The sequence below is a fragment of the Antrostomus carolinensis genome, unplaced genomic scaffold (genome assembly GCF_000700745.2).
Source record: "Antrostomus carolinensis isolate BGI_N321 unplaced genomic scaffold, ASM70074v2 scaffold14616, whole genome shotgun sequence".
In the NCBI taxonomy this organism is placed as follows: domain Eukaryota; kingdom Metazoa; phylum Chordata; class Aves; order Caprimulgiformes; family Caprimulgidae; genus Antrostomus; species Antrostomus carolinensis.
The window spans coordinates 46,681-61,299 of record NW_010319882.1 but is presented as its reverse complement, the minus strand read 5'-3'; the positions used below and the strand labels follow the sequence as shown (position 1 = coordinate 61,299).

The 14,619-nt window shown below is 45.8% G+C and overlaps 1 protein-coding gene across 1 annotated transcript in view; it reads right to left on the bottom strand.

Moving 5' to 3' along the window:
* Positions 1 to 7,048: 7,048 nt before the first annotated feature.
* The window catches only part of ABCA12 (ATP binding cassette subfamily A member 12), a gene marked incomplete at its 5' end in the record, with an annotated part of 54,247 nt that continues 46,676 nt past the window's right edge, over positions 7,049 to 14,619 (bottom strand). The window contains 8 exons of the mRNA XM_010169425.1: positions 7,049 to 7,168; positions 8,371 to 8,508; positions 9,218 to 9,323; positions 9,780 to 9,872; positions 10,001 to 10,104; positions 11,488 to 11,622; positions 12,167 to 12,311; positions 12,910 to 13,033. Of these exons, the coding sequence (XP_010167727.1) occupies positions 7,049 to 7,168; positions 8,371 to 8,508; positions 9,218 to 9,323; positions 9,780 to 9,872; positions 10,001 to 10,104; positions 11,488 to 11,622; positions 12,167 to 12,311; positions 12,910 to 13,033 (965 nt within the window). The remainder of the gene's footprint in view (positions 7,169 to 8,370; positions 8,509 to 9,217; positions 9,324 to 9,779; positions 9,873 to 10,000; positions 10,105 to 11,487; positions 11,623 to 12,166; positions 12,312 to 12,909; positions 13,034 to 14,619) is intronic.

Below are 14,619 nucleotides of genomic sequence, written 5' to 3'. Positions count from 1 at the left end.
ATGTGTACAGCTGCTCCAGCACATTCATGGAGTGAAGCACCAGCCCGTGAGTGAACGCTGCTCCCTCTGCGGCACTGCACTCCCCAAAGAGGCTTTAATAATTTCTAGGGAGGCTCTGAAGGCTAATTAAAAAAATGGATAAAGAAGTCAGCCCGAGCAATCGCTCCCTTCCTCTCTCACGGCAAGCCTGGAGCTGCCCTTGTCTGGCTGATGAGATGTGGCTCTGCTTTCCCAGGTTCCTGAAGCAGAACGGATGCAGCAGCATCGCAGCCTGCTTTGTGGTGATGGATGGGAACCAGTATAATTGCTAATTTGACTAAGCCTGTGGTCTCAAATTTTGTGCATCTTACTGACACTGAGGTGCTTAAAGAAACACTTCAGGAGGAGCATGTGAAGATGTGCAGAGCACGTGCTCCTGTGCACTGATCAGTATTGATCTTGGGGCACGATCTGGTGCAAGGTGACGTGATTTTGCATTAAAATTGGGTCCCTGGGTTATGAACACACACCAGCCCTCAGGCTGGTGGTGCAATGGGCAAAGAGGAGTCTCCTTCAGCTTCGCTTTCTCTTTAACAGGATTTTAAATAGGAATTTGGAGGAGAGCAAGATGTGGTCTGGCAGCCTGCTGCAGTCCAGGGCAGCCTGACTATCGGCTTCGACAGGGACTTTGACTAAGGCTCCAAGCCAAGGACCACACTCCTGACTTGCACCCGCTGCATCTGGCTGCTTTGAGGGAGTTACTACGCTCTAGGGCAGAAGTAGAAAAGTATTTTGAGTTCCTAGACCTCACATAACTCCTCAGAGATGGCTGAGGAACACCTAGACATACTCTGGTATTTCTAGCATCTCTTAATATTTGCATTGTTAATTTTTAATGAGTTTTCACAATTCCTGGGAGCAGGGTAAGTTCAGTCACTGCAAAAGGGAAACCTCATGTATGAAAAAGTGTAAAAATCTCTTACCTTTCAGAAGCACATGGATCTTAATTGCTTTCTAGCAATCATTTATTAGAGAAAATTACTGTTCAAAAGCTGAAAATGGTTTCTGTGTTTCCTTTCCACCTTGTTTGTGGGGCTGACTGGAGATAAATGAGAGGCATTTGGGGTTAGGGTACCCAGCTCAGGTAAGGGCCCTGACTCAGCTTGGGAGCTTCTCCAGGCTCCCACTGCAGCCACACAGCAAAGAGAGGAGCCTTGAGAAGGCGATTCAGGCCTTTTTCTATCAAACTCCATCCCTTCTGATCCATCCCAAAGGAGATCTATCCACAAAGACTTTCCACCAGCAGCCCCAGTGTGCTGAGGCTGCAGGCGCAAGGGAAAAAGCCCTCACACAGAGGTGCTCAGAGCTGGGACTGACAGCCTGAGGAGCACTGGGTGCCCCAGGTGAGCAGTCATCCTGCTCCTAGGCCAGGCTGGGCCACCCCAGGAGCTCCTCCCCCAGTAGAGGAGTGAACCAGCAGTTGGTGATGCAAACCTGTGCAAAACTCCTCTGGAGCCCTCATGGATATGGGTCACCAGGCAGACTCTGTGCTGATGGTCCTCTCAGCATGTGTCTATTTGAAACTGTGCTGGTGTAATTCAAGGTACTCTACTAATTGGATGTGCAACCCTAAGGGAACTCCTTTGATTGCATTTCAATCTGGTTGGTGTCATTTGAACTTCAGTTCATTGCTGTCTTGCACAGGAATAACCCAGTTGGGTCTGGTTATGGAGAGACACATTGTCCTGCTTCCTCCTCCCCATCACACTCTGGATGCGCTTCGATTCGCGAGGCTCTGGCTGTGAAGTAACCACTGCACGCTAAAGCAGAGGCCTGCGTAAAACCCCTGAAGCTCGTCAGTAGGACATAGGCAGTAGAGGGCTGAGAGTTCACCTTCACCTGCTAATGGAGGTAAAAACCTCAATTATTACCCTGTCTTCACTTGGATTTTCTGTCTCCTACGTGTTACCATAGATTCTACCATGCCCTGAAGATGCATTCTGTTGTTTCTTTCTTTGGAGACAGAGAAGACCTGAGCTTTTTTAAAGAGATGCTTCGTTTCTATCCAACACGCCTGTTTGTAGTGAAAAACTCACTGCTTAAAATTCCAGAGCCTGCATTAAAGGAGGTTGGGGGAGATGATCAGATTGTTGCTTTGAGCTTGTGGGAGCACCGCCATTTATTTCTCTTATCTCCCAGCACGGGGCCCTTCAGAATTGCTCTCCCTGGCTATGGCCTGTTTCCAAAAGTCTCTTCTAGCAGTAATTAGCACTGGCATGGGGAGATGCACCCCCCAGGAACCGAGCACTGTGGAGAGGTGCCTGGTTCCAAGCTTTGCTCGGTGGGTCACAAGCACAAGCTGTATCTTTTCCTCACCCTGGGCTGAATGTGGCCCCTGTGACTGTCCCCTGTTTTGACACCTTCCAGCTTTCAGGTGCTGCAGGATTGTGCCATGACATGGCTCAGCCCCCAATCCCAAAATATTTATACCCCTTGGGATGGTCTTGTGCAGTTCCCCCCATGCTGCAGGTATTTTGGGGGGCCGTGCTCCCTATGCTGCTCTGCACCCCAGCATCGTGGGGCCGACTGTCCTCCCTCATTACCAGCGCTGCGTATGCGAGTAGCGTGAGGAGCAGAGCCAACAGTAAGTTAGCGCTGGCTGTGTCCCATACTAATGTTGTTCTTACTATTTCAGTGCCATCTTCCTTATTTCCATACTCTCCCTGAACAACTAAATTAATTAGAGTGATTTTTTTTTTTATTTAACTACTGTTGTGGAATAATAATTCTGGTGATTTTTTTTTTGCCATTCCCCACTGCTGCTTTTCTCTGTTGTGCTCTCTTTTAATACACTGTTGATATTTTGTTATAGCTATGCAAGATCACAGCTGTTGTCTGGAGAAAAAAAAAGAAAGTAAAATCAGACTATGTGCTGTTGCCATCCAACAACCATTTTTCTTCCTCCACCAGCTCACAAAAAAACCCTTCCGCTAGTTAGTGCGGGAGTGTACATTTCTCTTGGCTTGTAAAAAGCCAAAAAACCTCACGGCAGCTTCAGTGAAGCTGCAGCAATGTAAGGAAGCCAAAGCCCCTACGACAGCCTGTTCTGAGGTCAGATCCTGCAAATCCTGGATCCCATGAGCGACTCCACACAGGGAGCAGGTCTGTTGGGCACCACCCACCCCTGCGCTTTACTAGGCACTGAGTTGCTTTGAGCTGGATGTGTTCATTTGACCTGAAAACACCTTTTCTGATCCGATCCAGTAACAAAACCACTCCTGTAGTTCTCATAAAAGGACAAAAAAATATCCAGTTAGACCCTGAATTTATATTTATCGTGGCGGTCAGGGCTGTGAGAACCGTTGCTTAACGTTGGCCCTCCTGGAACAGCTCTTCTCAGCCCCTGCCAGACCTTTTCTGACCCTGCAAGTTCAGCCCTCAGTGGCCACTTCTATCGAGACCGAAGCTTAAGCAAGGCTCAGGCTGGAGAAGCGCTGGGGTCCCCTCAGTAGCACACAGTGATAAATGAAGGAGAGCTGGGATGGAGATTTGAATCGTTGTCTCCAAGTCCACAGCTCCAATTACAAAACTGATTTCAATCAGTCTCACAATCCGCATAACCAATTATGAAATTCCTCCTTGACTGCCCGTCCCTGTCCTTATTTAGCCATTGCACTCTGTATACCTCGTGTCTGTAATATTTTAGAACATTTTTAAATTAAGCTCAGTTGAGGCCCGTGCAGTTCCAATTAACTCATATGGGCTGTGCCGTCGCTCTGGCAGGGCTTGCCCCGCACGGTTGCTCCCTGTTGCCTCGAACAAGGGTTATTAGGGTGGCCGAAATGAGAGTGAATTAAAGAAGTGAGATGAAAAGCTTGTTTCCCCCCCCGGACTGCAGCATTCATCTCTCACTCCTGGAGAGGTGATGTGCAGCGGTACGCAGAGCGCTCCTCTCTCCCTTCCAGGGACAGCAGGGTCAGTGTTTTCAATGATCTTCCCTCCCTGCTTGAGCAAAGAGGGGGCTGAGCTGGTTGTCTGCCTGGCTTTTTTTGAAAGCAGAATCATGCCAAGCAAAAATTTCTGAGGGGGCTGACAACAGGGGGGCACCTGCTGTTTATTACACCAGCACATCAGCTGGGTGAGGATTACCACAAGCACCAGAGATAGGGGAGCATCCCCATCCTCCCCCTGTACAGCCTGCCCATAGCCTTTAAAACGGATTTTATTTGTTGTTTCTTGGGCAGGGCTCAGTGTTTCTGGTCACCCCTGGAACCAAAATCAACCCTCCTGAGGGAGGCAAAGGGGCAATGAGAAACCCAGAGCTGGTGTTTGGGGGCAGGACAGTATTAGCTTCCACATTTATCACCCCAAAATTGAGCCTGGGCTGTGTCCTACCTCCAGGAGGAACAGGTTGAATCTCTGAGGCTCTGCAGGGAGAGCTGTAACGCGGCACAAAAGGTAAGTCAGCCCCTGGTGATGTTATATACAACCTCCTTGCCAGATGCTTCCAGCCCCTAAACAGTTGTAACTGCTCCCCACAGGTTTCCACTAAATTCCCTTAAGTATGTAAACTTTGGCTTGTTTGGACCAATACCTACAGACTTGATTGCAATAGCAGATGTTTTATTTTTACCTGCAAGAGAAAATGGAGAGCATATATCACGGCCAGGACACATTTTGCATGAAGCAGATGTTTCTATTAATGCCAGAATTGGGTGGAAATTCAAAGGATGCTTTTTGCTTTTTTTTTTTTTTGAAAACTCTATTTTACCCAATTAAACTGCAACTTGCTTAAGTATTAAGTATTCCAATGAATCCCTTCCTTTTTCTTTTTTTTTTTTTTTTTCTTTGATTAGTAGGCTCTAAAGGGACAAAAGAATAGCTTTGTATCAGTCTCCCTCAATTAAATGTAAAGTACATCTGGACAGAGTCTGAAGATCCATCTTTCACTGGCAGTTGCAAAGCCATCGACATAATAAAATAATACTCTGATTGGTATTACAAGGCTGCATTTAAATCATTGGCATTCATGCTCCGAGTCCTTTGCAGGGAGCGCAAGCCCTCCATTAGAGAAAAGCTTAATTTTATACTGTGATCTGTATAAGATATGCAATGAAAATGAGGGGAAAAAAAAAAAGTGCTTTTTCAGAGCTGGAGACATAATAATAGAAGCTCCAATGAATGTCTGGGCAGCTTTTTCAGTTACTTATAAACTGCAGGTGTCAAATGCATTCTGGAAAGAAGCTGAATTCCAGTTTTAATTACAGTCAGCAGGTTGGGGCATAATTCAGGGCTTGATAATACTTTCAATCCATAACAAAACTCCTCCTGCTATCAGGAAGAAGTCTACACCAAGATCAAGGAGAAAATGTGACCTCCTTGCAGTCGCTAAACTCTGAACTTCAGTATCCCACTGTAAAATCCTGAACATCCTTGATATTTAAAGAACCTATTCGTTGTGTGATTATCTCAGCAAGCCTGAGCATCAAATGGGAACTGAACTAGTCAAACTCTTCTGATGATCAAGGTGAGAAAGATGTGTCATTGAAGCTTTCATCTAAAGTTTCCTTTGGCTCAAATGAGCTTTGGGGGAGAAAAAAAACAAAAACCCAACAGACCCCAAACCTCTGGCTGGAATTAGGTGTGCAAATCCCAGTGCCATATGGGCCTTCCCAGGTCCTGCAAGGCAAACACAGCCTGGCTTCCTCGGCAATCTTCCACCAGCAAGAGCGAGTTTATTGAGCTCAAAGACTTTAAGTTCGTTATGTGCTTGAATAGCACCACGTACATCAAGCCCTGACCTAAAACTGAGTCTTTGAAGTCTTGTGCTGATACATGTAATAAAGAGTTAATATTAAACTCTTCTACTTATTAGTGGTTCTCAGGGGGGAGAGCAGGATGTGCGTGCTGGTGTGCTGAACTCAGCTGCTGCTGCTCAAAGGTAGGCAGAGGTCTCGTTTAAAGCCAGCGGGCAGAGTCTTTGAAGGAGAGGCTAATTATGCCTTATTACGTGGGAAAATACAGCTCTGGAGTGACAGTGGCAGCCACTGCTTGCGTGTTGAGGAGGATGGTCACTGAAAAGGAAGCCTGGGAGAGGGAGGTTGCCAGAGGGAGATGTCAGGATTTCTGAGCAAGGGAGAAGCTCGTTGCTTTTACTCTGCTCAGGGAAACACAACCTTACAAAGTGAACTTCCTATCAGAGGGTTCAACCAATATACTTGCTTCGTACCATTCTTCTGCTGCAACGGAGCAATCCTGACGGAGAAAGGGGCTGGCTGGTGGAATGATCTGTTGGGTACCAAGAGCCAGGAACTGCTTGGGACTGGAGGACTGACTCAAGGAGTTACATAGAGCTGGAATAAACAGGAACAAACTGAAACCACTGGAAGTGCTGACTTTTAAAATAATTATATTTGTACTGATATAACCCACACGTACAGATAAGCTTTACGGCGTTACCAAAGGTGGCCCCCACCAATGGCACATGCGACTCTCAGTACATAACACCTACGTCCTCACGACACCCCTGTGAGGTAGGGCAAGGGTGAACCCCATTTCACCTGTGGGGAACCTGGCAAAACTGAGCAACCTTCTCATGGTCACCCAGAAAGTCTGTTGCTGCACAGGGAGTGGAGATTGGGCTCTCAGAGAGGGCAGCCGTGGGGCTGCTTTGTTGTCAAACACCCTGCACTGCTGACAGCTCCTCTGCTCCACCACAGCCATTTCTGCTCTGAGCAAGTGGCCACGAGCAGCAGGTGGTGTCAAATAAGTCCTCACAGGCATTCAAGTGATCACAAAACAAGAACTGAGGGGCGGGGGGAAAAAAGGAACCTGTGGAAAGACCAATCTGATTTGTAACCAAATGCCAGTCTTAAATGCCTACCATGTGCCTAGTAACAAAATAAGTGCAAATCAAAAACAAAAACAAAAAAAAGAGAGAAGAACTTTAAGAAAAGGTGACTTTTTATCCCCACCATCCCAGAATCATAGAAAACAGGGCTGGAAGAACCCCAAAGGGTCATCAGGTCTTTTCCCCAGCTTCTATGATCCCCTGCGGTTGGGGGATCCTTCAATAGATGGAGCTTATGGTGCTATCTTGGCTACTTGTGTCAGAGCTGTCCAGTGTCACATCAGGACCTGCATCCGTGCCATCAGGATCTGCTTGGTCTTTAGCAAAGCTGATGAAAACCTAGAGGTTTAAAGGAAAACATTCAGTATGTGACAGCATAAAGAATTTATAGGATGAATGAACATCAAAAAGGAATGGCTGTTCATTTGACTGCGAGCCTGGGGAGAGTGCTCAGGAATGGATTCACGTAAATAAACAGCCGCGCAGTCCTGTACCGCTGAACCGACACCGGGATGCAAAGGCAGACGTTCCTCTTCAACATCTAATTGTCCTGCAGCTCACGTTTCAGCTAGTGAGGTAATACCCACATGATAGCTGTGTCATACAGCTGCATTATGACTTTATAAACCCATCTGTCTCTATATAATTGACATCTGTGCACACACAACTGCTTATTATATAGACAGGTGCATATTGTCCAAACCAGGACAATCACACGCAATGGTCTTCGTTTGAATGGTATCTAATGAATACATAAAATATTCTTGCTAGAACACTACCTGCAATCACATTTGCATATACACAAATCCAAGTGGTGCTCCCACAAAACATGACTCGGGGCTTCCTGTGGTTTGTCTGCCCGTTTCTCTCACCACTGCCCTTTATTAAAACAATTCTGAGGACCTCCTCCCCCAGATCTCCATTTAACAACTCGTAGGATCACAGGGCTGCAGTTTCTGCTCCTGTCTGTGGGACAGACCTAAGATATCAGATACTGATGCTCAACAGGATGATTTCTTCTGGATAGTCCTTGCAGCATTGCTTCAGCTGATGTGTCTCCTACAAGATTTTGATGCCAGTGGGAATGTTCTTCCAAGGGAACATGGAAGGAACTGAACCATGAAGCTAGGTTTGGAGTAATGCTGAATGAACTTATAACCCAAATTTGGTACAAGAAAGAGTGAAATCAAGCAAATTTCCAGGAGTGGTGGGAAGAGTCCACTGCCAGGAAGCCTAGCACTGGACTCGGGGGTGATTCATAATCCTGCCCTTCATCCACACCCATGAATCTGCTGAAATCAGCAGTCACAGAAGGAAGAACAGATCCTTTACGCTACAGACAGCTTTCTGTGTGCGTTTTCCTAGTGCCAGCGCAGGTATCTGGGGGCAGTAGTACTGATAAATTATCCCCAGGAGGAATATAGACGGAAATCCTTTTCAAAATGTAGTCTATTGTGTGCAGCAGTCCATTATGTGTAACCATCAGTCTGCTCCCCTGTTAACAGTTTTAAATGGATGGCCACACATCTTTAATTCCTTACCTCCTCTAACGTTGTTTGACTCACTGAGAAGTGCCTGATATTGAAGGTTGCTTTGCTGGCTTCCAGGAGATCAAATATATTTGCTACCCCTCCTGCAGAGACTGGGACGTGATACTCCACCATGTTGAAATGCCGATCCTGTGGGAAGAGGAATGATGGGGTAAAGTTAAGAGGTTGCTGCCTATAAAAAGCCAACAGATCTGATGGCTGTTTGGCTGTGAATAAAAGCGAAGAGGAGCTGAGCCATGGGAGGATGAAGGGCTAGAGGCTGTGTTCTCCCCTTCTGGCTCCCAAAGGTGAGAGATATTATTGTCCAGTATTGACTGGTGTTGACCCATTGGAAGTTTTTGTGACTGGGAGATGATAACTAAGCTCCAGAGCTGGAAGCTTGAGGGCAGTCATAGCATTTTTCAGCTCCAACTCTGTCGTTTTGATCAATGCAGAGATTGGATTACAGACGATGGATGGGATTCGTCACTCAGTTACTCTGGTGGGGAAGGTACTGGAAGCACCCACCCATCTCGTGAATATGAATATGAAATGTGTCTCCATGCAGTTCAGGCTTCAGTGGGACCATTCACAGGGGCAGAGGGTCACCTAACAGCTGCCTTACAGGATCACTGCAGCTGTTTGGCTGAGGTTATTTAAGCCACCAAGGAACTTTGGTGCTCCAACCCTTGGACAATGTCACTGATTGCATTGACAAGTGTGTGTGTATGAATCCCTTATGCTCTGAGAGCACAGATCTACATGCACAGTGTGTTACAAGACATCTATCTTGTAAGATCCTCTTGGTTAATTTGAAGGGATTGAGAGGGCCTCTCCTGAAAGCGTTTGTCCCACGTACCTTCAGGCATGTATTTGGGAAGTGTGACTTCATGAACTCTGTCAGCGTCTCAGTGCTAACTGCATTGCTATTTAAGTGCATCTTCACAGTGAATCCTCTTCCAAACCTAGGGGAAAAGGTAAATCACAATTAACACAGTAGGAAAGAGAAACAGATAAAGAAAATCCTTTGAGAGTGCTGCCCAGCCTCTTTGGGGAAATCTAATCCAGGCAGAGTGCAGCTTGAATGGGGTCAGGGTTGTTAACTTGGAGTGAATCTTAATAAGAAGCTGAGCTATTGTGATAACTAATAAAATTGAAGCTCAACCCTAACATGCATTTCACATTTTCAGCAGTGAACAGATTACTTTGGGGAACACATCTCTGGGAAAAAAAGGCTGTGAGAGAGTAGAAAGTGCATGAGTTAACAGAGAATTTCAATGGTGTAGTGAGAAACATAAATCAGAAAATGACGTCATTTTGATGCCCTGTTACCAAAGGTCTCATGTTCTGAGCCCTCAAAGCTGTAGGTCAGTAACTCCATATGCCATTCAGAAAAAGTGAAATAGGTACATTTTACAGACCTGCTCTTGATGTGCTGCAAAGAGCCAATGCACTGAAAACTCCCGTTCACCATAATAGCCAGCCTGGTACAGAGGGCTTCACATTCTTCCATGCTGAAACATCAACCAAGAAACTCTAATAACTCACTGAGAAGGTATGAAAAATTAGTTATTGTGAAGGACAGGCCTCTCCATAGCTCCTGCAGAGCCTGAGACTGGAGACAGAACCAAACCAGCCCTACCTGTGGGATGTGAGTATCACTGAGCATTTGTTCTGCACTTCCTCACTGATGATTTTCCAAAGGTGGCGTTTAGCATTTGGATCCATTCCAGAGCTTGGTTCATCCTGTTGGGAAAGACAGGACTAATTATAAATTTGGACTCAAAATCTGATCTTCCTAATGCTTGTGTTCTTTTTAGGCTCATCATTAGTGTTATGTTTGCTAGTGAGGACCTGTAGGAGAGCTCACATTGGTACAGATCCACGGGGAAGGATTATCTTCAACTGCATTATGGATTTGACTGAGACATCCCATGTTCCCTTCAAGCAGAAGCAAGTCAGCTAAACTAAGACCTCCATCCTCACTGCCCTGTGGAACTGCACAGCTCCCATGGTGACTGGTAGGAACTCTCAACCTCCATTGGACTCTAGAGGAACTGACTGGCTGTGACAGCACCATCTAAGATCAACCCTACTGGGCATTCTATACCATGGTGTGTTAACTATCCACAATCACCACAGGCATAACAACCTCGGACAAGAAGGTATCAACTGGCCCTTGGTCCCCACGTACACCTGTGTTTTGCCTCCCTCTCAATATGCTGACAAAGCAAGTGTTGCCTTTCTTCATTTAGAGAGACAGTAAGCCAGAGATTAAAGATGGTATAAGCATCTCGGGTCTTATGCATTGCTGATAAAATTGTTCACAGATTTCCGATTGACAAATTGTTGTTGTTGAGGATAATGCCTTATGTGAGGCAGAGATAAAACAGCTTGGGTTCAGGCAGGAGCCAGTACAGAGGGAACTTCCCCACTTTCTAGCTTTATTGATATTTTTTTATGTCACAAAAGCAGCTAGAGGGCTGGTGTATGCGATCAGAAGTAAAGGCAGTAGTGCTGGGCTTGATACAAGTCATGGCAAGGGAGATTTATGTCCACTACCTGTCAAATTTAATATTGGGAAACCTGCTCACAGGGCACTGCATGCATTCAAAACACAGCAAGTGGAAAAACTGCACAAAAAAGTATATTTAACAATGGCATATCTCACGGAAGAACTGGAAAGCTCAAAGTGAAAGACAAAAAGGGAAGACAAACCTAGAAAAATAGTTTTATGTTCTAATCCTGAAGGAAGTTGCTCCTTTGCTCTTCTACAGATTTGGATGCTGCATTTCTTGCAACACGGTGCAGGGCAGTTGATAAAAAAAACCAAGAAAGTGCTGGGAACAAGGGCAATTTAATTGGCAAATATAGGATCTATTTTTGACCTCCAAAAGAGGCTATTGGAGAAACTGGTAGACTCACCACTCTCTTATGCCCTCCAAGAAAATGTGGGTGCTTGCTGGAATCTAAACTGTCCTCTGATGCCTACATTGTCAGGCTACACATGGGCATTTGGGGAGTGTCCCGTAAGCTGTGCCTGAGGAGGTTTTGCTAGACTGTCACAAAGAATCCCTGCCAGCCCCAAGATTTGCTCATCTTGCCCCCAACAAGGCCCCCATTTCTCACCAGCAGCAGAATTGATGGATTCCCAATGAGAGCCAGAGCTGTTGACAGTTTTCTGTTGGTGCCATAACTGCACATAGAGCTGACTCTGTCTTTGTAGGCCATCAGATTCAGTCGGTGGAGAAGCTGGAGCACAACCTATGGGAGCAAGAGTACTGCTTTCATAACAATGTCCAGGCATAAATTAGGGCACAAAGATGATCAGAGGGATGGAACATTTCCTGTGAAGAAAGGCTGAGAGAGTTGGGGCTGTTCAGCCTGGAGAAGAGAAGGCTCTGGGGAGATCTTATAGCAGCCTTTCAATACTTAAAGGGGGCCTGTAAGAAAAGATGGGGACAGACTTTTTAGCAGGGCCTGTAGCATAGGACAAGTGGTGATGGTTTTAAACTAAGAGAGAGGAGATTTAGACTAGATGTAAGGAAGACATTTTTTGCACTGAGGGTGGTGAAACCCTGGCCCAGGTTGCCCAGAGAGGTGGTAGAAGCCCCATCCCTGGAGACATTCAAGGTCAGGTTGGATGGGGCTCTGAGCAACCTGATCTAGAAGACCTTTAAGGTCCCTTCCAACCCAAACAATGCCATGATTACCATGCACATATCTATTTATTGAAAGACTAATTAAATCAAGGTAAAGGCTCTCCATAATTGGAAAATGCTTTAAGTCAAGCCCCGGTGTTACTCACTCCTTTGATGTCTCTCTCTGGGATGCCATGGAGCCTAGCATAGTAATACATGTGCTCTTCCACCGTCAGCAAGTCATCCAAGGCATCTTCTTGAGGACAGTAGCCAAAGAGTGACCAGTGTGACTCACTAATGTCATTCAAGGACCTGTGTAAGTAAGTTGGCAAGTCATTTTAAACACACTGAATTAGTGATACGCTCTGGAATCAGACAGGAGAGAGAAAACCCCCTTCTCCTGCTTCCTACCCCCTTCCCCAACCCTTGAATGAAACTGTTATGAATTTGCAGACCTTCAGCTTTTAGCTCCCCAGTTCTGCCACGGAAGAATTGTATTTGCCATGTCTTTTAGTCATGATGTCTACTACATAGCTCTCCAATTACCACCAGCACTTCAGATGGCACGGCTGCCACCAAACCTACTCCTGTTAAAGAGTGCTCTGAGATGAGTCCTGCTGGTCTCCAGATACCAGCTCAGAAGTGGGATCACACTCAGCTGAGGATCTGAGTCTGATCCCATTTGCAATGGAATGAAGTGGAAGAAACACCACTGAGAACAGCAGAGGTACGACAGCAAAATGCAGACCCCTGGGGAACCTTCAAAAGATTAAATTCCCCATCTTATTTATTTTTGTCTTGTTTTGTTTCAGACTTTTACATTTCTTTTCCTTTGCCATCCAGCCTCAAAAACTGCTCCCTGAAGGCTGATTTGCTCATGCACCTTCCCTAGAAGTCAGATGTTCCATACCCAGAATGATCCTGGACCCGCAACCTTCCGCTGGATGCTCCAATATCGCCTGTCAGCATCTTAAAGATGGTTGTCTTTCCAGCTCCGTTCACACCAAGCAAGCCAAAACACTGGGTTATGGGAAAGAAAAGTAGAAATTGTAACCATGTCTGTATTTATAATGCAGAAATATTGCTCTGAGATGAGCACTCTGTGCATCTTGTCTCTTCTTTTCTCTGGACCTTTGAGCAAGATGAATTGCAAGAGCAGCACAGGTGCTCGGAGCATCCGAACATTATAATGGAGGTTGTTTATGGTGCAATATACTGCAGCTTATATTAGGACCGTTTGTTTAATACAGTGAAGAATCAAGGATGTGTCTCTAATAGAGTCATTCCTTTTACTGCAAGGTGCATTTTTGCAGTGAGCTCATCTAAGAGACCAAATCCTGACCATCTAATTTGTGCGAAGCCTCCCATTGACAGGAACTGAGCTATTCATAGGGCTGAGGGGAGTGAGGTTTGTGCTGTCATCAGGAAAGCCTTAACGTGACACAAGATTTTTGTTAAATAATCTCCCTAATGCACTACATTAATAAGATTAAGAACTGGCTCCCTGTAGTGCAGTTCAGTATCTCATGCTAAAATCTGCCTTTTATTGCTAAGGTTGGAGATACGCAGTTGTGTGTTGCATAAGCAATTACCACTGTGCTGATAATTACTGTTATTTTAGATATCATTAGTACAGACCAGCTGATATGAAATTCCTCATGTGTTGGGCCCACAGCATCAGTCCCAGGCTCTTCCCCACCTTGAGGTCCATGCAGGGACAGTATCTGTGCATAGTCTGCAGTGCAGGGCCACCGTCCATGCTGACACCAGCATCGGCCTGAATCTTGCCCGAAGTTAGAAACCTTGATGACAGTTGTGGCTTGGAAAAAACCCTCTGCCAGAAAGATCAGCATCACAGCCTCGATGTGAAGCTGTTTTCCTCCTGCCCAGCACCCTACATCCTTTCATATGCCCAGTATCTCAGTGGGACCCAGGCAATTAAAAGAAAAATCAGGTACCAAGGATTGTTTACAACATTCCCCACAAGTCAGGTGCACAACCTGAGGTAGGACCTGCTCTCCAGAGGCCCCATGAACTTTCCTCTGTGTCTCAGAGGTGCTCCCTGTGCTCCTGCCTTTTCTTTTAAGTCAGTGTTTTTGCAGCTAACTGCACCAAAATGACCAAAGAATGTTGTTTTCTTTAGAGTTAGATTAAGTCTTGATTCATGAAAATGTGTGTCCAGCTGAAGTGATTTGTCTTTCCCTGATGGGAAAATACAAGCAGATAAACCTGACTCACTGTCTCCCATGCAGTTAAGGTGAATAACTGCAACTGGACAAATTCTGCTGTCTTCTTTTACCACATGGTAATCCACAGTGACCCACCAAGACTCTGCTGTGCTAGGCACTGTACAAACACAGCATGTAGACGTTTTGCTCTGAATACACTCCATCACTGTCCCATCAGTCTTTCTAGAGCCTTCAAACTGTCACTTGGTGTCTCAAATCCACCAGGAGCCTTTTGTCACTACTGTAATGCCAAGAATCAATAAATAAGGCAAAGGAATGAAGAAGGAGGTCAGGGCAGAACAAAGCATTGCAGTTGTGCTGGGACAGTGGCAAGGAGGAGAGATGATGACAGTGGGACTGTGGATCTGCTCCAGTTTCCCTGCTCAGGGTGG